The 27,651-nt window shown below is 34.8% G+C and overlaps 3 protein-coding genes across 6 annotated transcripts in view; 2 read left to right on the forward strand and 1 right to left on the reverse strand.

Annotated features, from left to right (window-relative positions):
• Positions 1 to 27,651, forward strand: part of LOC127860418 (nascent polypeptide-associated complex subunit alpha-like) — a 415,045-nt gene that overhangs the window by 238,276 nt on the left and 149,118 nt on the right. The gene's annotated exons all lie outside the window — the stretch shown is intronic.
• The window catches only part of LOC127860412 (uncharacterized), a 395,662-nt gene that overhangs the window by 183,901 nt on the left and 184,110 nt on the right, over positions 1 to 27,651 (forward strand). The window lies entirely within an intron of this gene.
• Positions 7,102 to 27,651, reverse strand: part of LOC127860408 (uncharacterized) — a 48,235-nt gene continuing 27,685 nt past the window's right edge. The window contains exons 3-14 of one of the 4 annotated variants that reach the window (XM_052398471.1): positions 20,111 to 20,257; positions 16,946 to 17,541; positions 15,213 to 15,315; positions 14,313 to 14,480; positions 13,662 to 13,757; positions 13,322 to 13,417; positions 12,850 to 12,942; positions 11,632 to 11,727; positions 10,927 to 11,118; positions 9,658 to 9,859; positions 9,218 to 9,334; positions 7,102 to 8,757 (exon numbers count right to left, since the gene is read on the reverse strand). In XM_052398471.1, the coding sequence (XP_052254431.1) occupies positions 8,700 to 8,757; positions 9,218 to 9,334; positions 9,658 to 9,859; positions 10,927 to 11,118; positions 11,632 to 11,727; positions 12,850 to 12,942; positions 13,322 to 13,417; positions 13,662 to 13,757; positions 14,313 to 14,480; positions 15,213 to 15,315; positions 16,946 to 17,541; positions 20,111 to 20,257 (1,964 nt within the window). In that variant the 3' untranslated portion in view covers positions 7,102 to 8,699. Of the gene's footprint in view, positions 8,758 to 9,217; positions 9,335 to 9,657; positions 9,860 to 10,926; positions 11,119 to 11,631; positions 11,728 to 12,849; positions 12,943 to 13,321; positions 13,418 to 13,661; positions 13,758 to 14,312; positions 14,514 to 15,212; positions 15,334 to 16,945; positions 17,542 to 20,110; positions 20,258 to 27,651 lie in introns of all 4 variants that reach the window. The other 3 variants (XM_052398469.1, XM_052398470.1, XM_052398468.1) reach the window with 3 other exon arrangements.

Genomic DNA, 27,651 nt, shown 5'->3' on the forward strand with positions numbered 1-27,651 from the left:
ATACATCTTAGTGTCAACCCATACACATAGTATACATCTTAGTGTCAACCCATACACATAGTATACATCTTAGTCTCAACCCATACACATAGTATACATAATTGCCATCGAACTCAAAGGTTCATGCGCTCATCTTAGTCTCAACCCATACACATAGTAAACATAATTGCCATCGAACGCAAAGCCACATTGATAAATGCTTTGGCATGTAATCAACTTTTGAGTCACAATGCTATGGTCTGCAAATATAAACCAAGACCAGAAAACAAAAAGAAAGTGCTCGGGAAATCGATGATATTTTTACCCATGTTTATTTAATAATGCTCAATACGTGTTTTGTTTATACAATTTGCCACGTTGTCTTTCCTAAGTGTTGATGAGTGAGTTATGTATTGTTTTGAAATCACGCGATTGTGTGTTAAATAGTATGTTTAGTGTGAAATAAAGATATCATGCTCTACCAATGTTTTCCTGATCCCTTAATTTAGAAAGGGCTGCGCACTGTTTTGATCATTTATCTTCTCACTCATTCACACATTTATTTAAATATCCGTTCATAAAATAATTTCAGTATGGTAACCTGTATTTGAAACTGCCATTCGTGTTTGATTGTATAGAAAGATTTATCAACGAATTAATCTTAATAAGAAAAACTGACAATTACACCTCTTTTTATGTCATTATAAATCTCTAATTCAAGGAACATTTTAGTGTCATCAAACCAACTCAAACGCTCTAAGCGATCACTGATGAGTGTTTCTATGGTTTCACTTGCTAAAATGGCTATTATCTTTCTTCAAGGAACATGCGACCGTTACCATCCATAAAAGTATTGTTAAGATTTATGATAAGTATTTGTTAACTTCCATTAGTATTTGGAACGTTTTTAGTTGTTCACACGAGCTACAACACCAGCCGTGTACACGCCATTGATTTGTCCTTATGAGGGCGATTACACACAGTTTGAAAAAATCTCTGAGAATTTATCTTTTCTATTTGCAAAACAATCAAATAATTTACGTGTGACGTTCAACTGATTGCAAAAACAAATGTCTACCTATAAGGACATTTAAGTTTTATAAAAGTTCAGTCGAATTTCAATTATACAATAAGTCTCGGACCATTGCCAAGATAGTTAATGTAAGTTTTATATCAGGTTTAGTAATTGCCAAGATAGTTAATGTAAGTTTTATATCAGGTTTAGTAATTGCCAAGATAGTAAAGGTAAGTTTAACATAATTTTTAGCCTTGCTGTGATTGTGATTCTAAGTTTACCATCATTTTCGAATTATGTCGCATATATGAAAAACTGTGCCAAACATTTCCTCGATTTCGCCGTACTATTGAACCTCGATCGTACCTTTATTAGAATATGTATTTGCCAAAGCAACATGAAAAGACTTAAACATATAACTTAAACCGAAACGCCTTTTTATTCCAACAATAATGTTTGAATTATGTGCAAAGTGCCAAATAATAAAGGTCGTAGTATATTGCGAAATAACATACATTGTGACCTGAATGAGGCAACATTCGTGAAACAATTTATTCTTGAATGTTTTCATTATTATTTTTATTTATGGATGAAAAATGTACCAGTAACCCCGTAATGTACTTTTTCCTCTGAATAGTCGTTCAAAGTTATGATGTTTATGCGCCCTTGCTATTGTGTGACGTTTTGTAGTTTGATTTTCAGTTTTCAAGTATGGATTACATTCGGAAAAGAGGTATTGCCGTTGAGTTTTAATATAAACATAAATAATACAGTCAAATATTCGTTGTCGTATTGTCAGTGGAAGCACCAGATAACAATGCGCCGTGGCATGCTTTGACCATCCTGCACGACATTGTCTGATGTCTGTGAATTATTATGGGAGGCATTATTTGTCTGACATCGGAAACCTATTATACACATATTTTTTTAATATAAACATAAATAATACAGTCAAATATTCGTTGTCGTATTGTCAGTGGAAGCACCAGATAACAATGCGCCGTGGCATGCTTTGACCATCCTGCACGACATTGTCTGATGTCTGTGAATTATTATGGGAGGCATTATTTGTCTGACATCGGAAACCTATTATACACATATTAAGTATATATATTCATTCCACTTTTACAGCGAATTCGGTTGATTAAAGCCCCGTTGATTAAATATCATCTATAATCAAAGGCAGGAAATTACGTCAATATTTCGACGAAATGACGTCATAAATCCAGCGAAATTATCCAGTCAAACTAATTTTGTTTAAACTAAAAGGTTTTCAAAATAAAAAGTGGGATAAATAGAATAATAGTTTAGTGTTGATTATAGATCAGGTTTATCATGCTCGGCGCGAAAACAAAAAAGCACTCGCCAGGGCTCGTGTTTTTTGTTTTCTAAGCCTCGCATGATAAACCTGATCTATAATCAACACTTACCTATTATTCTCTATATTCGCCTGAATCATGCAAATTAAATGATTAAAAAATATAAATATCTTTAAAACTTATCATACATGAGAAATTTTGATGACGGCAAAGGTTCGATTTGTCTGACAATGTGTAAAGGTGCATATCTTCGTAAAAAGCCACACATTCTTGCAAACATTATTTTTTCTTACGCTCGCTCATAGCAGTTAATGTCATATGGTTAGAATAGAAAATCTTAAATTTTAAAGGAAGTTGTAAAACATTCGATTAATTACCAATCCTAAAAATTGTCGCAATTATGAATCAAGCATTAGAGAAAGACAAAACCTCCGAATATGGGCTTATAAGACATTTATTTATTTGTCTGCACAAAATACGTTCGATAAACTAAGTACGCCATTATATAATCTTTATTTAACTTACTCAAGCAAAATTGTGAACAGTCATAACAATTAATTGAGATAACTATATCAGGTTGTGGCACCGATTCAAAAATTGTTTGGAATTGTATTACACTACGTTAACACTTAGTAATTAGACAAACATGTATAGGTATGTGGGCGTTTGTTACAAGGACAATCTGTAAGTGTTGTGTTCTCCTTAGAATGTGTCATATTCTCGATATTGGACGTAGACATGTTCCTTGTCATATTTAAAGCGACCTTTTCACGTTTTTGTAAATTGACAAAATAAAAAAAATGTTAAAGATGTGCACAATTTCGTCGTTATATTTGCGATGAAACGGTAATACTGAACATCTGCCATGCTCTTAAATATCCACCCACTATAAGCATATTTTGACGATTTAAAAACCTCAAAATTACAAACGTGAAACGATTGGATAATTTGAAGAGTGTTGTTTGTATCGTTATCTTTGTATTTAGACGAGGATTGCGTATACAAGGTATATATTACGGCAAAGTACACGAGCACGGATGACCGAGTGGTTTCAGCGCTGAACCTTTACTCCAATTATCAGTGGTTCGAGCCGAGTTGAGGATTACTTCTTCTTCTTTCTTTGATTTTATTAATGTGTTGTTCTGGATATATTAAGATCCAATGTTTACATTTATTAATTTAAAGCATCTAATTACAAACTTCAAAACATGCCAAAATATCTGATAAGGTCCCTATAAGCCACATAAGCTGCTCAAAGAGCGAACATGGTCTACAGGGGTAACGTGTTATATGTTTGTTGTTTTGTCATGATAAACTGTTGATCGTACCCTATTAAACAAGTCAGACAAAGAGGACTTTGACCTTGTTGCTGTAAATTGCAATTTATTTGTCTGAATACAACGATATTGTTTGATGGAACGTTTATGTTTTTCCACAGGTGGAAGAATATTGATATTCTATTGCAAACAGTTACAACGCACGTTGCTACCGCATGCAGGCAAACATTATATGAACCAACTGAACAACAAACTTGCTTATTCGTTTTCCAAGTTCGCTTTCTTATATAAGCTCTGATTAACCAGGATGGGTCAAGTACCATGTGCGTCTGCTGCCTGGTTATTAAAGATAAGATAAATCGGCGAGAATGTGTGACATGGCAAATTGCTTTAGATTAACCGAGATTGTGTTTTTAAACGCCAACTTGTTTTATTCAGCGCTGGTTTGGCTTTTTATGTCATTCGATAAGAAATGCTTCAACAAAAGTTTTTATCACAAACACGTATTATTCATTTCACTTTATTGTGGACTATCCAACAAACACATACTATCTTAAGTTCAGTACATTGAACACAATACATATATATGTCGGTTTCTTTGGGACTAACAACTGTATGTTTTCGTTCAGTATTCAAGTGCCATTTAATATTTGAATTGTCATTGCATTGGCTTTTTATGTTGGCAAACTCCAAAAAATCGTGCGAACTTAATTACCTGGGTCAAACATGCACAATAGCTTACATAATGCGTTCATGTCGTGCCTTAATTACCTGGGTCAAACATGCACAATAGCTTACATAATGCGTTCATGTCGTGCCTTATGCATATATTGTTCCGTTAACTGCAACTGTATTCTTCATAGTGCATTCAACAATTTGATCATGGATAGATAGTTGAAACAAATGGGATCAAGCACGCTACTGAATATGACACTGTTTACATTTCGAAGTTTTGGATTACAGTTTGGGTAACATTTAAATACCTTTGTACATGTAAATACAATTGTGTTGAAGATAGAGGATTTTTTATTATCCTTTAAATGCATTTACCCATGTGAATATTTTTAATGTTTCTGTCTAATAAAAAAGTGTGTGCCCCCAACGAATAATCCAGAACAATACGTCAGCTCATGTAATACCATTTCAGCAATCATTTATGAAATAATTGCGTCGTGATTGAGATAGTGAAACGCGACAATTATATTATTCAGACTATTAGTGTTATCTTCTTTAACATATTAATTTGTTTTAACATGTATCCAATTCAGTTTATAAATGGTAGTGTTTTATTCACGTCTTATGAAGAGCTTTGATCGAATACTGAGCCACTTGAAGTTGCTGTCTGAAGACCTCGTGTTACAAATCTTAATCGATTAAAAACAGTTGGAAGATTTATGAATTCCTGAACGCAGTGATTTATGGCACAATATCAAATTTGCACGGTGCCGGTTCGGCTTTGGCCGTATTTGCAAAGAGTATAGTGGCATATTTATGAGAGAATCAATCAGTTCAGTTACATTCACTCTCGCAGCTGCGGTTCTAAAACATGAAAACAATAATTTCTCATAATTGGTATTGGGTATTTACTTTTGTATACGAGACACATTAATTGTCACGCCTGCCTATAATACTAAAATAATCACGCCTGCCTATAATACTAAAATAATCACGCCTGCCTATAATACTAAAATAATCACGCCTGCCTATAATACTAAAATAATCACGCCTGTTGCACTCTAAATGCTAATAATTGGTATACAATAAAAACTAAAATTGATAAAAGAAATATAATACATAACACAAATCGGTGAAATCACAGTCGAAACCGATCCTATGACACAAAATTAAGACGTTCAAATTCCTTTTACGCAACTGAATATTAAAAAGCACACAATCAAACATAAACTCCGCTATATCGAAAACTTTTTAAAAGGCAAATAATAAACCTACAAGCTAACCACGAATGCCAAACAAAAACACGTACAGGTTACCTCGGTCATCTTTAAATCGAAGCTTATTGCATAGATGTTGTCTGATTTTAAAAGCGACTGTATAAACAACAAGGCATCATTATTTTTTATTTTTATTTTTATAGACTTTTGTTGAAGTATATAAATAACTGTAAATGATCACGAATACCCTAAGGAACTAAACATCTCTATACTAACACGAAAATTCAAAGGCGAGCGACGGTCGGTAGGGAATGCACGCAGAGGCTCGTCGTAATTTGTGTCATAAGAATGCTAATCAATTACATATGGAATAAAAACAACGTCTAAGATGTTGATATATACTTTAGAGTTGCTTAAAGATAAAAAGTATGGTCAATTGAAGAAGAATTATGTTTTCCCCAGGTTATGGAGCGTTTCGTGCAACAATTTCATAAATGTCAACATAATCGTACCGGAAAACGAGATGCTAGTAGATAAAATGCCTGATTCAGGCGCTGTTTAACCCATTTATGCCTAGTGGACTCTCCGATCCTTCTAAATTGGATCTATTTATTTCCATAAAAAGAGATGTCTTGTAGATTTATTTTTGTAGCAAACAGCGCAGACCCTGATGAGAAGCCGCATCATGCGGCGTCTCATCTGGGTCTACGCTGTTTGCCAATGCCTTTTTTCTAGACGCTAGGCATAAATGGGTTAATTATGAGACTCCGTATAACTATTGTGAAGGCGTATTTCAACATTGAAGTAAGTTAAACAGATTCGCTATCTGCTAGATATCACTACGCTTCTATTGCATTTGCATAAGGTATAACAAAAAACAAGGACATAACGTTTCTAGCTAATGTCTTCATAATTTGCATAACCGGCATCGTATGTATAATCATCACGAGAATCTTCATAAATACACGAATTACGAAGTGTATGTTTAACGTCAAATATATATACAAGGCAAATATAACGTTCAAAATTAGAAATAGGCTTAAACAACACAAAAAATCAATGCCACGAAATGGAAACGCAGATGTGTTTTAATCAACAAGATAACACATAAATGAATTGTACCTAAAATCACAGCAGGCTGCGGGAGTAACCACGCTGTACGGGGGACATATATAATATGGCGTGTTTGCCATTTAACCTTTTAAGATTCATTGCAAAAACCAATCCAGAAGTCATATCTAGTACTTTTAACAATAAATAGTGAAACAAAACAACTTCACAAGCTTTTTTTATCAGATAATGGCAGTGTTTGTTTTTTGTTCGTGTAAATAGTGTACGTATTTGCGTTCATTAATGTTTATGAAAGGTAATAATAGCTCAAATATATTTTGCCTTCAGATTGAATTTGAAAAGAAAGCGTTCCTTTGTGTAAACCTATTAATTAATATTCACTCATTTAGTTATTTATAGATATTTATTATTAATTGGAAAATAAGTTTAACCACAGGTGTTATTTACTTAAGAGTAGACCTTTAGTCGGCGTAAGAATGCTTATGAATATTCCATTTGGTAAAGTGCTCGATCTGTTCAACTCGACATATAATGAACAAAAACAGATCATAAATACTGGCTCTTTATTTTTAAATCAGGAATGTTATGCATATCATGTACGAAAAATTGAGGTATCTAACTAAAGTCAATCATGATAACAAAATAATATAACTGCAATTAGGAATTACCCGGTATGTGACAATATTTTAAAATCCACAGCCATTTTACCCGTATTCAGCATACATCAATAACGTGTTCCGTACGGTAAACTATTCGTTTATCCAATCTGAAGCGTGCTCCGTGTGGTAAACTATTCGTTTATCCAATCAATAACGTGTTCCTTGTGGTAAACTATTCGTTTATCCAATTAATAACGTGTTCCTTATGGTAATCTATTCGTTTATCCAATCAATAACGTGTTCCGTGTGATAAACTATTCGTTTATCATATCAATAACGTGTTCCGTATGGTAAACTATTCGTTCATCAAATCAATAAAGTGTTCTGTATGGTAAACTATTCGTTCATCAAATCAATAAAGTGTTCTGTATGGTAAACTATTCGTTTATCCAATCAACGTGTTCCGTACGGCAAACTATTCGTTTACCCATGTGTATCTTTCTAAAGACTCACGCGTAGTTATCCAGGGTGCAGGATCACGTGACTTTGTTGGGTTTTCTCAATTAAACGTTTTTGGATGTAACACACCGGTAAGTGCTGCTTTCTTTCCAAATACATTTTTAAAACAAGTTTTCTTAAGAATTTCAATTAATGCATAAAAGACAGATTTTTGTGCCTCTTATGGCAATATAAAATACATCAGAATTACTTTATTTAATAAGCCTGTGTTTTTGTTTAAAAAGTCCATGTATTCTGGAAGACTATGTGTTACGCAAGCTGAAATTTTGTCACCGATTTCAGACGTTTTCAAGGATTTATTTGTATACCTTAAGATATCGGCACAAACTGCAAGAAAACAACTGTCTTTTATGCACTAAAGACTTTTGCAAATGTATTTCAATAACTTGAGATATTTTCAAAAATAAAGTTCTTAACAGTGTATTTTCATTCTGTCTAGCCCGCGTGTAACCCCCTAAAAACCCCGTTGATTCTGCACCCTGTTATCTGGACGATAAACTGTTCTTGACCGTGCGTTAACTGACTGGTATCTGATATCTGTTTATAGAATGTTAGTCTTATCTCGTGCATTCTTTCACCACTTTCCGATGTTGATTATCTTCTTGACTATCTAATAGACAGCTTTTTTTATCACGATTGATAATGTGTCCCCCTTGACTATCACATGTGTCGGGATTTCTGAGGGCTTCTAGACCACATGTTATGTGACGGTCATCTGCATTAAGTTGGATAAATTGTTCGTTCTAAAATTTAGTTTTCTCCAAACATTACTAGGTTGTTTTTTCTTACGATTTATTGACCAAGTGCCATATTTTAAGGATATGTATTCACTGTTCATTTACCACGTGGAATTTTTCACGCACCACACTACTAAGTCACTACACTATGGGGACGATTTCTTGCGTTTACTGGACACGTGTCATCCTTGGGCATCCGTATTCCGTACGATAAACTGTTCTTTTTCCTACGTGAATTTCCACAAGAACCACTATAGGAAGGTGATTTCTTTTCTTGCGAAACGTTTCTTCTTACAGGCATCTGTATTCCGTCCGGTAAACTGTTCTCGAGGCCAACACGTACTGTACCCTGCAACATTTCGGAATGATACGTCAAACAGAGATGATGGCGTGAAATATTCCAGAACTGTTTTTGAATTGTGAAGATTTAGTTTTTTAGAGAACAAATTGTACTGAATTTAAGATTCAAATAACATATTGACGCCGGTAAGAAAAACGATTGCATCATGCACGTTACGTAAAGGAAGCGGGGTATTAAGCAAAGTTGTCTAGGGGCAAGAAAATGTTTTTATCATACCCTGTTACAGTGCAAATACTGGTTTTATATATTGTGCATAATTTAAACGTCGAAAGCGTAGTGCAACAATGTGAGCCAAAACAATAAATTCACTTCAAAATCCAATTGTAATTGACACAAGAGATAGATGCTCAAAACTAATAATAATTAATAGTGCAAATGCAAAGCGTGACCGAAATGAGCGCATTCTGCAAAAGTTAATAAAAACACATTAATTGCATGAACTTTGAACCTGGTTTCTACACATGAAGTCCAAGGCCACGTCTCACAAGGGGCAACCACTTCGAAGCGTTCCAACTTCCGGTACGTTTCAACGTGAGGCACCAAATAGGAGTCAAAGCGGCACTTTCTGTGAGCGAACACATGAACGTAACATGTTACAGGCCAAAGCATGCTAGGTGGTAAGTGTACAAAGCCAAAAAGCTATTTGTTATATTAAGAGATATATGCATTTATGCGTATTATCAGACTTACACGTTAAGTTTGTTTGAAAACATACTCATTGTAGAATATATTTAATCATCGTTAGTCGTCGATCACTTAGAAAACGTTTTACGATCATTCATTTCGTAAAAAACTTATTGTTGTAAGTTAATTATTAACCATGCAAATTTGAATAACATATTAATTACTTCAAACTTTGAGATAAAAAGTTGTATCACAATTTCATACTGTTTTTCGCATCTTTCTCCTTTAAATCCCTCAGTACACAAGCATTTGTTATTGCGACATCGACCTCCGTTCATACACGCCAGACGACATTTGTTTGAAAGTATCTTTCGATGGCACCAACGCCCTCTATATCCATCAGCACATGCGCATCTGTTATTTCCGCTGCACACTCCCCCGTTTTTACACGGCTTACGACATATGGCTTAAATGAATAAAGTTTAATTAATGCGTGTATTCATTATAAATAGGCAGTTGTTTCCACTTCCATAAAAAGGTAGGTACGTTCGCAAAACTTTTGTGTCTATATATTTATTACTATACACGAGTTATTTCTCACTTTTACAATGATTTTCAATGACAGATATCTTACAAATCTGAGTGTAACATATCTTTATTACCATTTTGAAGTTCATTGTGTAGATATTATTGAACGAAACAAAAACTAATCGAGACATCCACATGGGCTTCCTTAATAATCGGAAACCTTTGGTTTGTATGCTTATATATGTATGCAGTCATTAATTCATAAGTGTATGAACATTTATTGAATATTACTAACATTTTATATGGTTTCACAAACAAACACACATTTATTACCACGGCTCTCAACGCAAAGGGTTACGAATTTAAAGGTCAATAAAATAATGCTGTTGCACGTAACAGACGAGCAAAACTTTGAAGGAACTATTTAAAGTTGTGTAGTTGTACATACCCGTTTCACAAAGAGGTCCGATGAATCCTCTCTTGCACTGACAGATGCCCGGATACATACCTGTTCACACAGAGGCCCGCTGTATCCTCTCTTGCACTGACAGATGCCCGGTAGTTGTACATACCTGTTTCACAAAGAGGTCCAATGAATCCTCTCTTGCACTGACAGATGCCCGGATACATACCTGTTCACACAGAGGCCCGCTGTATCCTCTCTTGCACTGACAGATGCCCGGTAGTTGTACATACCTGTTTCACAAAGAGGTCCGATGAATCCTCTCTTGCACTGACAGATGCCCGGATACATACCTGTTCACACAGAGGCCCGCTGTATCCTCTCTTGCACTGACAGATGCCCGGATACATACCTGTTTCACACAGAGGTCCGCTGTATCCCCTCTTGCACTGACAGATACCCGGTAGTTGTACATACCTGTTTCACACAGAGGTCCGCTGTATCCAGTCTTGCACTGACAGATGCCCGGTAGTTGTACATACCAGTTTCTTACAAAGGTCCGCTGTATCCCCTCTTACACTGACAGATGCCCGGATACATACCTGTTTCACACAGAGGCCCGCTGTATCCCCTCTTGCACTGACAGATGCCCGGATACAAGCACCGCCCGTTGTTCTGACAGGCCGGACTGCACACCGGCTTATGACACCGGCTGCCAACGAACCCGTGTACGCATGCGCATTGCCCGGGAGACGTGCACCTGCCTCCGTTGTAACAGCCGCGCCTGCACACAGCTTGGAAAAATAAAAATAACAGTAAATGATCAGATAAATAATGTCTGGGATTTGTGTTAGGATGAAATTGATATATTCAAATTAAATGTTTTATCTTTGGAATCTTGTTTTTAAAGCTGAACATAATCGTAATGCTTAAAATATGACGTTCATAACATACGTTTCAATCTGTTACAAGTGCGCATTGCAATATAAAAAAAACGCTTTAAGTAAGACAAATACAATATAAAAAGTTTACTGCTGTTGTGTTTTTTTTTAAAGAATATGTCAAAACCATATGTTTATACTTGCATTGTGAAATGAACATAATGCGAATATGTTAAAATAAATGTGTTTAAACCAAGGGTTGTGTATGTACCAAAGGAACAGTCGCTGCCCACATAGCCCCCCTTACAATGGAGGGTTGTGTATGTACCAATGGAACAGTCGCTGCCCACATAGCCCCCCTTACAATGTGTATGTACCAATGGAACAGTCGCTGCCCACATAGCCCCCCTTACAATGTGTATGTACCAATGGAACAGTCGCTGCCCACATAGCCTCCCTTACAATGGCACTGGTTGTGCGACACACAGCGACCTCCGTTACGACACGACTGCATACAGATGGCTGGAAATACAGGCAATCAAAGTTCCATCAGAGTCACGATATTGTTGAAATTAGAGACATGATATTGCTGAAATGAGCGACACTGCATTGCAGACATTAGAAACAACATGTTGCAGGCATTAGATATTATAATACTGACATTAGATTCACGATGTCGCTGACATTAGTACACGATCTTGCTAATAGTCAAGCCACATAGCTGACGTTATATTTAAGATCATGTCTGTATTACTACAAACGCGATAATGCTGCCATTGTAGCCATGGTGTTAGTTACAATAAAGGCATAATATTGTTGGCATATCATATAATAGTGGTGTTTTAAAACACGAAACACTTCTTTCAGCATATGGAACTGATTCTTATCGATCTATATGAATATGACTATTAAATAGACATCGAATCAAAGCATATAGTCATAGGATCAGTTACAATTATTATTTTTCAGTCACAATAATATGAACTTGTTCATATGAACACTAGTGAAAAAATTCAAATTTTACGAAAAGCAGTAGATTGATTTTATAGCATAGCTGTTGGTGTCAAGCAGTAGTGTGATTTTATAGCATAGTTGTTGGTGACAAATTGAAATATGTTCAAGACGTACATAAAAACTACGTCAGTGGGTTTAAGTCGTCTTTTTTGTTTTCAACAAGACTTGGTATCGTATCCCGCTTTTTAAAAACTCGTTTTTCATGGAAAAATCTGACTTTTGACATCTAAGTTGGATCATGACCATTAAAACAGGGAGACGTGTGTAACAGGCGTCACATTGTGAGGATGGTTAACATATCTATTGTTAAATACAGTGCAATAGTTCACAAATATGAGTGAAATAAAATTATTGTAAAACTGTATGTTATGGCCCAATTCGACTATTTACTTATATGTGTGACTTGGACTTTTGAGGTTATGAGACAATTGTTACACGCGACTAATCTTCTAATAATGGTTGAAATCTTAACCAAGTTATTATAATTTTTTTTTATCTTATTGCAGACTTACGGCTATGACAGGAAGTTTAACACCTACGGACAGACTGACAGACGGGCAATGCAATTGATATATGCAGCCGTTTTCTAAGGGGTTAGGGTTGTCATACAAAATAAAACGCAGTGCTCACGTTCACATGTTGGTGGCATGTAGCCATAGGGGCACGAGCAGAAACCCGGCTGTATGCACTGGCCTCCATTGTTGCATGGTGGATCGCATATTGCTGTAAAGATAGGCACGTATGGCACGTGTATTATTTGTTTTTATATTTTGTTATTATTTAACGCGTGTTCTAATTATAAAGTCCATCTGAAAAGAGGATAGTAATACTTTAATTACCTTAAAGTTTTTATTTTAAAATTGTTCATAAACTTGATGTCTTTATACAGGCAGTTTTAGTGTGTTCTCTTTCGTTTGGTTGGATAACCTTTCGGGCAAAAAGGCGTAAATATTTCTCAAAGCCAAATGTACGTTAAAACGCGAGGCGTAAAACATCTTGTGGTTCTCTTTTGCTAAATAAATATACTTCAAATATTTTTGTAAAGTATCGCCTGAATTCGTTCAAAGCACGTAAGAGTAAGTTCCCTTAGCGAACACCGTACCTGACTGACAGGCCTGGCCCGTGTATCCATGGGGACACTGGCAGAGCCCCGGGGCAAAACATCGCCCTCCGTTCATGCACGCAGGGTCACATGGTACTTAAAATAAGGTAGAACCTGTTTAGTCGGAGATAATCATAGTGTTAATCTTAGTTAAGTTGATGCTGAATTGAGCTCTTTCATAATTACACAGGGTAATACATTTAGTTATAAATTCTTACGGTGAGAATCCCTTGCGGAAAAATGCAAAACAAAATTAATTCAACAAAACCTCTTCTTTTTTATATTGCTTTCATTACTAAGCGCATTGGAATTCCGGCTTTCTCTGCGCCTGCTTATATACCTGTTTCGCACGAGCGCCCCGTGAATCCCTGTGGACAGAAACACTCGCCCGTCTGTAGACAGCGTCCTCCGTTTGCACATGGGGGCTGGCAGCCGACTGTAAACAATACATCAATTTTTAGGGTTTTCATTTATATATATATGCAAAAAACGTTCATGTTATCATCATCAGCTTATTTGATGTATCGGACACGTACAGCGGTCTACAAGAATTTGGTGGAAGCATTTCATTTTGAATGTGTTAGTTGAATTAAACAGAAAAAACATAAATATTCGTCGTACGGAATATACATATTTAATAATATACATCATTACATTTATGTATTTGAGGGTAATATGACTAATGTGTATCCTTAGCATAATCAATCAGTGAGGTTTACCCTACAGACTTGAATGATATTACATCAATCAAAAGATAGTTTTAATTCCAGCGCATAACTGACCTTGATACTCTTTGGTTGTTAATACTATTATTACTCCAAATATGTAAGAGTATAAGCAACAAACCTTTAACATTTATAATCTGAATTAATAGTAATGCGTTTAATTTACTACTTCATTATATGAGGCAATCGTAGCCAAAATGTAATAATGCCTGCTAACGATTAATACCATCATACAAATAGAAAATTATTGCGTATTAGCTAGCGACCTTGACACGGTCCCAGGTAACACCACCGGGCCTGCTCCGTGTCCCGGCCAGCTCTCGAGCAGGCGCTGATGACGTTGTTGCCGCAGTACAGAGTTCGAACCTGCACCCCGCGGCCGCACGAGCGACTGCACTCGGACCATTCCGTCCACTCGCCTTCCGGGAACCCGGCTGAAGTGAGAGCTGGAGGCGATGGGGATATACCTTGGTAAATATTATTATAAGATATAAATACATGTTAATCCCGCTGTTGCAAAACGGGGTTTAATGTATGTACGTAAAGTGTCGTCCCAGATTAGCCTGTGCAGTCCGTACAGGCTAATCAGGAACGACAATTTCCGATTTTATATTTTGCTTTCAAGGAAGACTCTTTCTAGCGAAACTACAGCTTAGGCGGCAAGTGTAGTCCCTGATTAGCCTGTGTGGGCTGCACAGGCAAATCTTGGACGACAGTTTACGGACATGCACCCCAAGTCATATCATTTCACATGGGCCTGTTTTATGTCATTTTATTAGTGGTACACGACCTGTTATCTAAATGAACATTTAAAAGATAAGCTAAGAAGAAAGTTATATAGTTTAAATGTATACATGTATATTACCATATTGCGATATACTATAAACAAAATCGTGTATGCGTTGCGCATTTAAAACACTCACAACATGAACAGATGTGTAAACGTATGGGATCATTACCGTAAAACGAATTAAAAACTCAAATCCATGTAAAAAAAATGCCGCTGTGATATTTTGTTTATAAGTGTTGTATACACAGACACAAACGAGGATCCTTAATGTCCTGGTACCGATTTGAACCTCGTTAATTTCCTACTGTATTTATTGTCAAATGCATTAAGCACTTTTCCCAACATAAATACGCCTAATCGCGTTTTTTTTTATTACCGGAAGCGGGTTTATCGTCTGTAATGACGTCTGCTCCTGGTGACGAGAGGGCGTTGCTGATGTCTTCTATGAAATTATCGCTCTCGTCTTTGACTGCGCGGTCCTGGTCAAATAATTGGAGCTTATTTGAAATAATTGGAGCTTATTTGTTAGTATGCAAGTAAACGTAAGAGAAAAATTGTTTATGAAAGTGTATATGTGTTACATAAAAGTAAAAAAAAGTACTTTCAGTAAATAGCCACAGTCTGATGAAAAGGGGCCTTTACACGTTTTGGTAAATTGACAAAATTAAAAAATTCCGCACATTTTCGTTGTTGTTATGATTTTTGTGAGGAAACAGTAATACTGAACATTTACCATGCTCTAAAATATCCTGTATATGCAGCTTTTGACGATTTAAAAACCTGAAAATTATAACGCTTTGCAACGCGAAACGATTGAATAAAGTGGAGAGTTCTGTTGTTGTCATTATATATTGTGATTCTTCGAGGATTACTTATATAAAGAATAAAATACATCGCTCATTGTATGAGCTCGGATGGCCGAGTGAACTAAGCTTTGGACTTGTACTCCAGGGGTCAGTGGTTCGAGCCAACTTGAGAGTTACTTTTCTTTCTTTAATTTTATTCTTGTTGTTTTACTGGAGCGTTTTAGATCCAATGTTAACATTTATCAATATAAAGCATTTAATGGAAAACTTAAATACATGTCAAAATCTGTGAAAGGCCCCTTAATACCACAGGCATTCATCCAGGTACGAAATTCCGACCTGTGAAATTTAGATTTGATTTATCTCTATCATATTATAGTTAATTTTGTCACACGGACCTGTACAAATGAATGAAATTTCAATAATGCGTATTATACATGTATTTAGATTTCATATAAAGTGTATTTGATATTGGATTTATTTCTAGTATAACTATTACCTACATAACATTATATTCCTACGTACATGTGCACAAACCATTCAACTGTATCTTGAACGATTTGAATTTTACTTTCCCTGAATCGAATGAAATAATTATTTACAGCTGTTTAAAGATAGTTGAGGTCTAAGTAGGCTTTAATTCTCAAAGTATGTTATCAAACTATGTTAATTTTCTTCCTAACTTTCAATCAATACAATTATTATATTCTTAAGCAAAAAGAAGATATATATACGCCATTTCAAACCATCTGTCATCAGTGAAAATGTATCCTCTTTACTCTTTAGATCAAAACATTTATGATATACATGGTTGTGTTATAAGGTCTGCAAAGTGAACTTAAAAGCGGCTGAATTGTAAGTGCATGTGATGTATTTAGATTTTTTTGCAATTACGGCGTTAACGCCCACTCCGCCAATTTGAATGTGTACGTCACATAAGTTTTTTGCACCCATGATTATTGTCGTGAATTTTCATTCTAACAAAGTGAGATCATGAGAGAAAACTTTAAAAAGAGGCCGGAACTATGAGCCACATTAGTGATTGAAAAGACATTGAAACAGAACTGTATAAGGGCTGAAGACGAGAGACAATTTAATGTTGTTCCAAACGAACATTTTCCATCGAATGGTAAATATCGTCTTTCAGCATTGAGTCACAATTACCTTACAATTCATGTACGTAATTCGCTGATGATGAACATCTAAATTCGATTTCAAAACATTTAAAAAAAACCCGAATACTGGTCCTTAAGCACTAATAACAATTAAAATACATTGTGGTTAGCTTCAAAGAATTGGTTACCGAATCTCGTAACTCAGCCGTGCACTGCTCTTCGGCCGCAAGCACGTTTTCCGAGATGACAAGCTGCTCCAACGCCCCTTCAAACAGTATATCGTCAGAGGACTTGTATTTCCCTATGGACATCATTAAGTTCGTTTTACCCTGTTTTCCTAATAAGCCGCGATGTTTAATGCTATATATTTTATCACAGTTGTAATGAAGTTCCAACACATCGTCGTGGACGCTTACCCCAAACTGTTTCCATGCCGACACTGAGGCATTGTAAGAAAACGTTAACAAAGATGCCTCATCAGATAATCCGCTTTTCAAGTGAAACGTCACAGAAAATGCAGTATTATTTTGCCCCACTTCTAGACCTAACTGCAGGTCACCGTTCGAATCACAGATTGTAAACAGATACCCGTTGGAGTCGTTTGGACACTTGACGGAAGCTACGATAGAGAAAGACCGAGGTAGACCGTACGCGAACATGTCATAGAAAGGAGTGTACAGCCGGGCGGCGCTTGTGACGTCAAAGGCGCCGGGACGCTGGGTCACGTGGTACACGCCCACGGGCAGTTTGTATACACCCAAGTAGGACATGACGTCATGTAGCCCTGGAGATACAAGAGGCTGAATATTCATTGATTTCATATGTAGTTGTATGCGTTGCACACAAGGATGGGTAATTATTAAATACTAATGGTAGCGAGAGAAATTAGTTAAAACTTTTTGGAAGATCGTATCACTGATATGATATAAAATGTTTTGTTTATTAAATGAATGCAATGATCTCGTGCCTGGTAATTACCGGATTATAATCGATTATCCATGTAATACATGTACTGTGCGTTATTCGAACAACGTCATGCGGATAAACGTATTGTATGTTAAATTAGTGTAATACATACACATTCTAATTAAAACCATTGGTTTTTATAATCGAACCTCGTCATTACGAAGTCGCCGGGACCGAGATAAATGTTGTTTTATTATTAATATATATTTGTATTATTATTATTACTATTATTGTTATCATTATTATTATAATAATAATTAATAATAATAATAATAATAATAATAATAATATTATTATTATTATTAACAAAAACAATAACAATTCAAAGTTTATTTATTTTTTCAATATGATCTAGTTAAACTTGTTTGTACAAACCTTAAACACATAAGACCCTTTCAGTTAATGCAGGATTTTAATTATCTCCCTTGTGTGACGTCATGCGATGATTATCGTGTATCGATTGTAAACGAGAGCAGAGATCTTGTTTGAAAATGCTTTTTTTTTCAACGATGTAAATGGACTGAACATATGCACGAAAAGGTTTGTTCTTTCCTAATTGTTAATTATGTATTTTTTTCTAATGAAATTTTGATATTCAATTTGAAACATATATTTATTTGATCACAATTATTTAAAGTGGTATGGATATTGTTGTTGAATGTTGTTCATCAGCGATCGAGTGTGTAAGAGGTACATTTAATCAATTGTAAAACAAAGCCCTAAAACGCAGAATACATAACAATTGTTAATTTTTATCTTTTTCCATTGAATGAATTTTCGTTTCGTTTCCATTGAATGACAATATTAATAATTTTAAGCATACAAATGGAAAAGTGGTGTGGATAGTGATATTTTTCATCTATTTGTTGTTTGTTTGCATCATTATTTGTTTTCGTTTGTTAAATTTAATTTAATCTGAAATAAGTTTAATTTATGAGAATAACCAAAAAAATGGTCGCGAAGAATTGCCAAGTATGGACATTTTTGTCGTAACCACATACCGAGCTTTTACATTGTGTTCTTATCCAGAGTTCGTTTTTAGTAAAAACAAAAAATAATTACAATATAATCGTTTCAAAAATGCAGTTCCTTTCATGCAAATGTTTTATTCAGACATAATTAGTAAAAAAATATTTGATGTTTTGCATGATTATCATCAATTTAAGCATATATAGTGCAAGAGACGTTGATATTATCAGCGACACAGTACATTTTTTTCTCTAGCGGATTTTGTATCATCTCATTACGTCACATCCGGCTAAGGGACGCAACTCTTACACTAGTAAATGCGAATAACTGAAAGGGTCTGTGGTTCAGCGATGCTCAATGCGGAAGCTAAAGGCAAGACACTGACATGTTTAAATGAATAAACAAACCTATGAAAGCAAGAGAGAAGCACTCGAACTAAGTATTAATTTCCCAATTAAATTAAGAGGAACAAAATCGGGAAAGAACAAAAAATTCACAATTACAAGGTATTCGATTTCACGATGTTATCAAAATAACGATTATCGACTGCATATTCAACGTTCTCACAAGAGACTGGTACACATCTCATATATTTTTGCGTGACGTTTCTTTTACCAAAGCTTTTATAAACAAAAGGACCTGAAAGGCCCAAAGTCGCTCACCTGAGATAACAAGATATTATTGGGACAAATCTTCTGACCAAGTTTCACGAAGATAGGAAAATAAATGTGGCCTCTAGAGTGTTAACAAAGTTTTAGGTTACCATATCCATATAAGGAAAAATGCCCTGGCAGCCATGTTTTTCAACCAACCGGCATCATTTTTGAACTCGTCCAAGATATTATCTGGATGAATCTTCTGACCAAGTTTCATGAAGATCGGACAGTAAATGTGGCCTCTAGAGTGTTAACAAGATTTTACTATAGCCATATAAGAAAAAATGACCCGCCCTTTGAAAGCCATTTTTATTCAAGCAAACATAATTATTTTCGAACTTATCCAATATATCATTGAGACCAATCTTCTGATCAAATTTCATGAAGATTAGACACTAAATGTGGCCTCTAGAGTGTTAACAAGGTTTTACTATAGCCATATATAACCATATAAGGAAAAATGCCCCGCCCCTTGTGGCCATGTTTTTAAAGCAACCAAAACTATTTTCGAACTCATTCAATATATCCAAGATATCATTGGGACAAATCTTCTGACCAAGTTTCATGATGATCGGAAAATAAATGTAACCTCTAGAGTGTTAACAAGGTTTTACTATAGCCATATAAGGAAAATAGCCCCGCCCCGTGGTGGCCATGTTTTTCAACCAACCGGCATCATTTTTGAACTCAACCAAGATATTATTGGGATGAATCTATTTATTAATTAATATGAATCAATAAAAAACGAATCCAGGTTGATACCTTCGCAAGAGAACACGTTGCATGACCGTCTGTCCATCAGGCTTGTGTCGCAGTCAACGGTGATTTCACTACAGTTCCGCTTCCGGTTTTGTTGCCCGCCGTCACATGACTTTGAGCAAGAGGTCCATTCTGCCCAATCAGCGACGCCTGAAACAGTTGCGTTTTTTTTCGGACTTATCACGTGTGCTGTTTAACCGTTTCAAGTAGTGGTTGACAAAGAAGCAAAATTTGCTATGTCTCTTTATATGTCTTAGTTTGTTTGTTTGTTCAATGCTTAATGTTAATATATTGGATTGTAAAAACATGTGCTACTGTTTACTTTTTTACCAACAAAATGTAAACCGTTTATTGGCCATCGCAATCCTGTTTTGTTTGAAAAGACAATAGCCGTTAATTAAACATTGAAACATTTACTATTGCGTCTTTAATCACGCATGTCCTGTCATTATTGGTCATCGCAATCCTGCTTTGTTTGAAAAGACAATAGCCGTTAATTTAACATCGAAACATTTACTTATGCGTCTTTAATCACGCATGCCCTGTCATTGGTCATCGCAATCATGTTTTGTTTGAAAAGACAATAGCCATGATTAAACATCGAAACATTTACTATTGCGTCTTTAATCACGCATGCCCTGTCATTATTGGTCATCGCAATCCTGTTTTGTTTGAAAAGACAATAGCCGTTAATTTAACATCGAAGCATTTACTATTGCGTCTTTAATCACGCTTACCCTGCCATTGCAAAACGCGCAGAATCTAATTTATATCAAATTATAATAGAGATATAAAGAAAGCATCTAACGAGTAGCAATGTATCTATAAGGTAGAGTAGAATATTCCATTTGTAGCGTTATAGCAATTTTATTCTAAAGTTTCGCACCTCGTGGTTTAATAAATAATTTATTAATTAATATGAATCAATAACCATTTCCATCTACGGCTATAAATATAAGCTAATAATTCATGACCGGATATTAGCGAGCGCCAATTGCGGCGCCAGTGGTCCATTAGACATGATATTGCCTCGTTTGTTATGCAAATAAGGAGCACAGTGTCTCATTGAGAAGGCACTTGCAGCGGGAATGCTGTGTAAACATTGATTGAAGAACATGAGTTCTATTGAAATATGTTGCAATGAAGTCAAGAGAATTGTGTGAATGAGAAAGCTGTTAAAGTAGGCGTTTAAGCGTCTTATGTTGAATGTGTGAATTGCTTAAGATTTAATAAGAGGTGGTCTGTGTTATTTTGAGATCTAATAGGCAGTCTTGTCAACTCGTCAATTAAATTGTATATGATGCCATATTAGTCAGTTTAAACTCAATGGTACCAGCAACAATAAATACATAATATTTTAATCTTCCTAACGAGACTTTTTAAATACAAATGGACGAAAGGGGCTAACTATTTGAGTACATATTGTCAATTGCATATGTATGAACACATTTATTGTCTTAAGAGTGGAGAGTTATTGGTTTTAGTTATAAACTTACTTGGAGGGTGTTGCCTGAAGCAAAAACAGATATTACAGTTCAAAGTAACTTTCATCGATGTTGATAATTTTAAAACTTAGTTGTTTTTATACCCAATTACCTGTCGGAAATTTAAAATATAAAAATATTAAACAATGATTGCGTTAAATATTACTTTATATTACGTTGCATAACAACTTTTGATAATACCACAACGATTGGCGCCTCATTTGAATGAGACATTAATAAGTTAAGCCCCCTTTCACTGACAACTCGTAAAACATAGCAGAGAAGAGTTCGCTGTAATCGTGTGTGGGTAGTCCTGGTACGGCTGATTGACCGCGATCAGTCAAACATTCCGCGTTTTAAATCGAGCGAAATGAATAATAAGACTAACATTTCGAATTATATTCTACTTTAAATAACAGCGTGTCCGTGGAGGTGTACTGAAATTATTAATAGCTACATTCCTCCAGGGACACGTTTGGAACAAATTTTAACCCATTTATGCCTAGTGGACTCTCCCATACTTCTAAATTGGATCAAAATTAAGGATTTATAGTATACTTATTTCTATATTTAGAATATTTCTTACAGAAATTCCTTTAAGCAAACAGCGCAGACCCTGATGCGACGCCGCATCTTATCTGGGTCTACGCTGTGTGCCAAGGCCTTTTTTCTAGACGCTATGCATAAATGGGTTGAAACAAATCCAAGGCTTCGTTGTATATCGAATAAAAAGGTCAGTTAACTTTCACTCGTTTTTACAACCATGCAGGATAAAATTTTCAACGTTTTTCTTTAGTTGAAAGTAACATCTAAGTAAGTAAGCGTTTTGTATCAGGAATACGTGAAAGATATGATACGTGTTTGCCGGACGACACCCAGCAAAGATCTTAATCCGCTTGAACAGATAATCGATGATTGGTGAGCTAATAACGGTGAACAAGGATTTACATATTTCAAGTTCATAGCGCCGGGAATTTCGTTGTCAAATAGATCAAAAGTGGTCTAGCAATTTCATGTCTTTTTTATCAGACAATGGTGCAATAAAGCCAATACCACAATCCTTTAATTGAACACTGTAAGGAGAAGGCTGTCAATAATGCTACGGACTACAATAACTGATCCATGAGGTTTGGGCATTATGTTTGGAACGGGTCGAATAAAAAGAAATGTATAACCTTAAAAGATAGGTTAGCGTTATAAAAGATACCGAAGGTAATATCATGTGAACAATGAAGTAAGAGTGCAATCATACGTAATAAGCACACATATCACACACTTTATTATTGCGGTACATTAAATGGTGTACATTTGCTAATAAATTGTGTTTGATTATACAATTCGACTTTTGTAATTATTTGCAACGAAAGTCTTTTGTGTCCTATAATTTCCGTAAATCATTAACCGAATAGTATCAGGACATCGACATTATTTCGGATATAAAAGTACGCTTTGTTTATTTTTCGTGCTACTATGTAATGTTTTCTGCCTATAAAAGTTCGTATTTTAGCCGTCCTACCGCCTGTTAAACCATCCAAACGTACTTGTTATTTTCCTTCCAAATGATGTCTACATTGTGAGAAAGTGCTAAGCTTAATGAACATGCTCTGTTACGTCTGAAATATCTGTTAAGGTAATATTATATTACCTTTCATGACAGATCATTCAGGCGTAACAGAAAATTGTATAATGGAATATACGTGGTTAACTTGGTTCAACTACCGCCAACGTACATGATTCAGACTTAAAAAGCTGAATGCCTTGGCGGATGGAAGTAGTGGCTCAGTAGCTGTGTTCCAGGAACAGAACGGACTGATTCAAATAACAAATTATAATTAATGGGGTTTACAATGGCATAACACATGTACATTATTTGTTGACATATCAGCTATTTATACCGAAATACATCACGACAAAAGATACATTTTTATTACACGCTATAATTATATATACAAAAAATAGTCTTGATTTTGCAATTCATATTTTTTAGTGTGTTTTGTTTTTGTGTGATGCCATAACATTCGGATCTGAAATATTGTTGATATTTGCGCCAAGTTTTGTAAGAATGGTGGTAAAATTTTTATATAACAGTATAGGTTTTAAATGTTAAGAACAAAACTGTTTAACTCTTTTAATTGTGAAGCATGCCAAGTGTTTATATTTTTGTGAGCATTATATCAACACTAAAAAAATAAAGGGAAAATATTACATCTTACTTTAAAGCGCAACTTTTTTATGGGGCATATAGGTTTTCAATCGTTACCATTTTTGTACAAAAGAATCAGCATTATAATAAAAACAAAACCATACAAATTGGCGCATAAAGAGTCATAGGTGACACATAATGAGTGTTATATTTTCATTTACTGCTTGTTTGTTTCTAAAGATGTAAGTTATTTGCTTCTTTTGCAAAGTTTGCTGTTTTTCAAAATAGGGCTCTATTTTGTTTTCCTTTTTTTTATTGTTTCCAAAAACAAAACGTTTGAATATTATCCCATCCTTAAAAGAAATATTTTCAGTTATGAGACCTTGCTTATATCAGATTGTTAATTTTATTTTTAATGAAATCAAAATTAAAGTTTAACTATTTACTGAAGACAATGAAAGCTTTGGTTGGAAAAGAGCATATGTTTGTATTGAAGCGTAATGATTTAAAAATCAAGATTAAATGCAAACCCATACATTATTCGTACTTACATAATAGAAATTAACATAACATGATGAATACGATGGGCCAGCATTTCTATTTGGATCATAACTGGCGTTTGGTTTGTTCACCCCAATTTTGCAATTCATAATGTGTCATGTGATTTCTGGAAACCATTGAAGCAGTACTTAGTGAAAGAGTGCATGCATCATCTTGGTAAACAAGGTCCAATTTCTTTTTTTTTCTGCCTCAATCTGAATGGTCCAAATGGCGACCATGTTCTAACCAGACACGATTCTTGAATCGTACCAAATCTAAAGTAAAGTTTCTAATTTATGAATAAGCTCAAACGAGGAAATCATGAAGTATTAAAAGTGTATACTAAATAAGATCGCATATTATAATGTTTGCTAAACAAATCTGTACTGTAGACATTTAATCATCACTTAAATTCGAGAGTATATTTTAAATATAATTTATCAACGTCACCTTATAATTGAATAATATGCACACGTTTGTCAATCCATTCACTTTGAATAAGGGTACACCAGTACCCCAGAAAGATACACACAAAACGATTATTCGTTATTTCTTAGCTGTTTGTAAAAATAAAACTTGCTGTGTCACTCACAAGATAACATATGCAAAGCTTTACTTAAGTAAAAGATTAAAAATGAGTATGTCATTTTTATTTGATATGATTTTATAGAGCTATTACACTCAACCGTAAACAGTACATGTAACGCATAAATGCATCATTCTTATATAATTTAACATTTAAATAGACAATATATAAATCAATGTCGTAATTCCACGATATACATTTATACGGTGTTGGCCTCACCTATTGGTGAGTCGTTTGCACGCAAGGCCTAGTTCTCTGTAACACAGACATTTAAAGAATGGCACCCAGAGGCGCTATTGACAACGACTGTAAGAAAGCATGGCAACATGACGTGTAATTGAGAATCTGTATAAAAAAAATAAAGAATGATATTCTGGTATTTTTTATTTATGATCGCTGGAAAACATACAATTTTGCCACCTGGTGCTTTATTGACAATCGCTTCAACAAAACATTTACGTTTGACATTGACTATGCTACGTTGACAAAACATGCAAACTTTTAAGATAATATTGCGTTACAGCTTGCTATCACACGCTGCTTGAATAACCATTAATCTTTGGATATGTCGTGATATGCAGGCCGAAAACCAGATACGCAGAAGCCATTCAACGTGTGTTTTCTTAAGGAATACGTCAAAATTTATAATAAAACAGTTGTGTGTTAACTGATAGTATATTTACAATAATGCTATAGTTATTGCACTGGCTGGTACTTCACCGAGTTGCACGAACGCGGTGGGAAAGAGGAGCCGTGACAGCATAGAAAAGAAAGACAATAGTCTGTATGATCATTAAATATATACTCGGCCTACTGTATTATAATGCGTATTGCGTGAGTGTTTGTGCTATTAAGTCACATGGTACCTGCACGATGTTATGACATCTGGCTTGTATTCGTTATAAATTTGCTTATTCGTAATCGCGCATTCAGCATATCTGTTATGCCAAAGCATAGTTCAAACATTGGTCAGATATTACAATAATATGATTGTGACGTTTGTTTGCAGTTTAGAATACCATACTTCGCATCAAAACATAATTAATTGCTATTTGATTTTGAAATTTCGTAGCTTATACTAGTTTTATTTCAGTTCTCAAAAAGATGCATTTGTATTGCTTTGGTTAAATATGAGTTACAAATGAGTAATTTGATTGCTCATGTTATGAGGTCAATGCTTAATCACACTTGCATGTTTTTATAAGCCGTTTCATTGGTAAATGCACAAATGCTTTTCATATATGTAATTGAATTTTTAACAATATTTTTAAACATGCATATAACATTATCTCTCTCACTACAGGGGGTATTTCTATTATCCCAAAACAATATAAGACTATTACTGTAGTTCCGAGGTAAACAAAAGACACATTCTATGGACCTCGCTGCCGTATTTATGTTAATTTTTTTAATATAAATACAGTCAGCGGAAAACGTTTCAAACACTAAATAACACTAAGCAAAAACGGCTTATGTTCATTTATCATGTTAACGTTATTAGAAGTGTTTTAATGTAATTTAAAGAGAAATATCCGCAACAAATCGTTCATTCATAAGCGTAAATGGTGCGCGTTTTGATGTGTTTAAATACGCGGATTCCCCGTCGGGATTGCTATCAATAAACCAACGGTTTATGTTAAATAGATGTCAGTACGAGCAACGGGTTTATATTGTATTATTGAATGCAATTATAGTGAAAAGGCAAACGCCGTATATAAAGCGCTAATTCACGTCAGTTTTTGAAGTGCATCGTCCATAAATTGGAAAAAAAACTTTTTGCTTCATTCAATAAAATCAATTCATTGACTCCTTTTAAGTAGTTTAATAGTTATCTTGAAATGTCTTTTATGATATGCTTCTTAACTGAATGGAAGTTCTTTATGGTGAATTCAAGTATACAACTCTCTGTTTACATTTTAGGAGTTCATCAAATTGAATAAGTAACTTTATTTACTTGATATGAATGTATTACAACCCTTTTTGTTCATTTACTTGATACCGTCGGTGTGTTTAAAATGATAATTTTATTCACTGATAAAACACACAGGACACGTGTTATAAATGAAAACGGGATCGTTAAATGTTGTTGTTGTTGTTTTACATTTCCATTGTGACAACAGCGACAGGGGCTTTAAAAAATGTGCTCACTTGCATAACATAAGACTAGCGTGTGTTAACTGAACATGTTGCTGAAGTTGTTTTTTCCGATTTATCAAATAATCTAAACAACGTAGCGACGATTGCTTCGCAACAATCATTTAGTCATGAACAATAAAAATATATTTTGTTATATACCATAATTATCTTTAAAAACTTTATTTGTAATCATGCAGTTTATTAATAGTTGTAATAGACGCAAATTTTGAAGGATACATGTTGTTTTTTATTTATTGTCCGGTATTGTATAGGCAATCTGTCAAATACAAGTTAACCCATTTATGCCTAGTGGACTCTCCCATCCTTCTAAATTGGATCAATTTATTTCAAAAATTAGGGATGTCTAGTATATTTATTTCTATATTTATAATATTTCTTACAGAAATTCCTTTACGCAAACAGCGCAGACCCTGATGAGACGCCGCAGGTCTACGCTGTTTGCAAAGGCCTTTTTCTAGACGCTAGGCATAAATGGGTTAAGATGGTAACACGAATTTCTCTCCGAACACGGTATATGGATGTTTTTTGCTAAGCAGCTTTACTTCTAATACGTTGGTAAGCCTTTTACAGTCATAGCACAAACTTCTGTGTTTGATTACTGAATAGAAAATTATTGAGATGTCAAGCAAATATT

Source organism: Dreissena polymorpha, chromosome 15 (assembly GCF_020536995.1).
Source record: "Dreissena polymorpha isolate Duluth1 chromosome 15, UMN_Dpol_1.0, whole genome shotgun sequence".
In the NCBI taxonomy this organism is placed as follows: Eukaryota; Metazoa; Mollusca; class Bivalvia; order Myida; family Dreissenidae; genus Dreissena; species Dreissena polymorpha.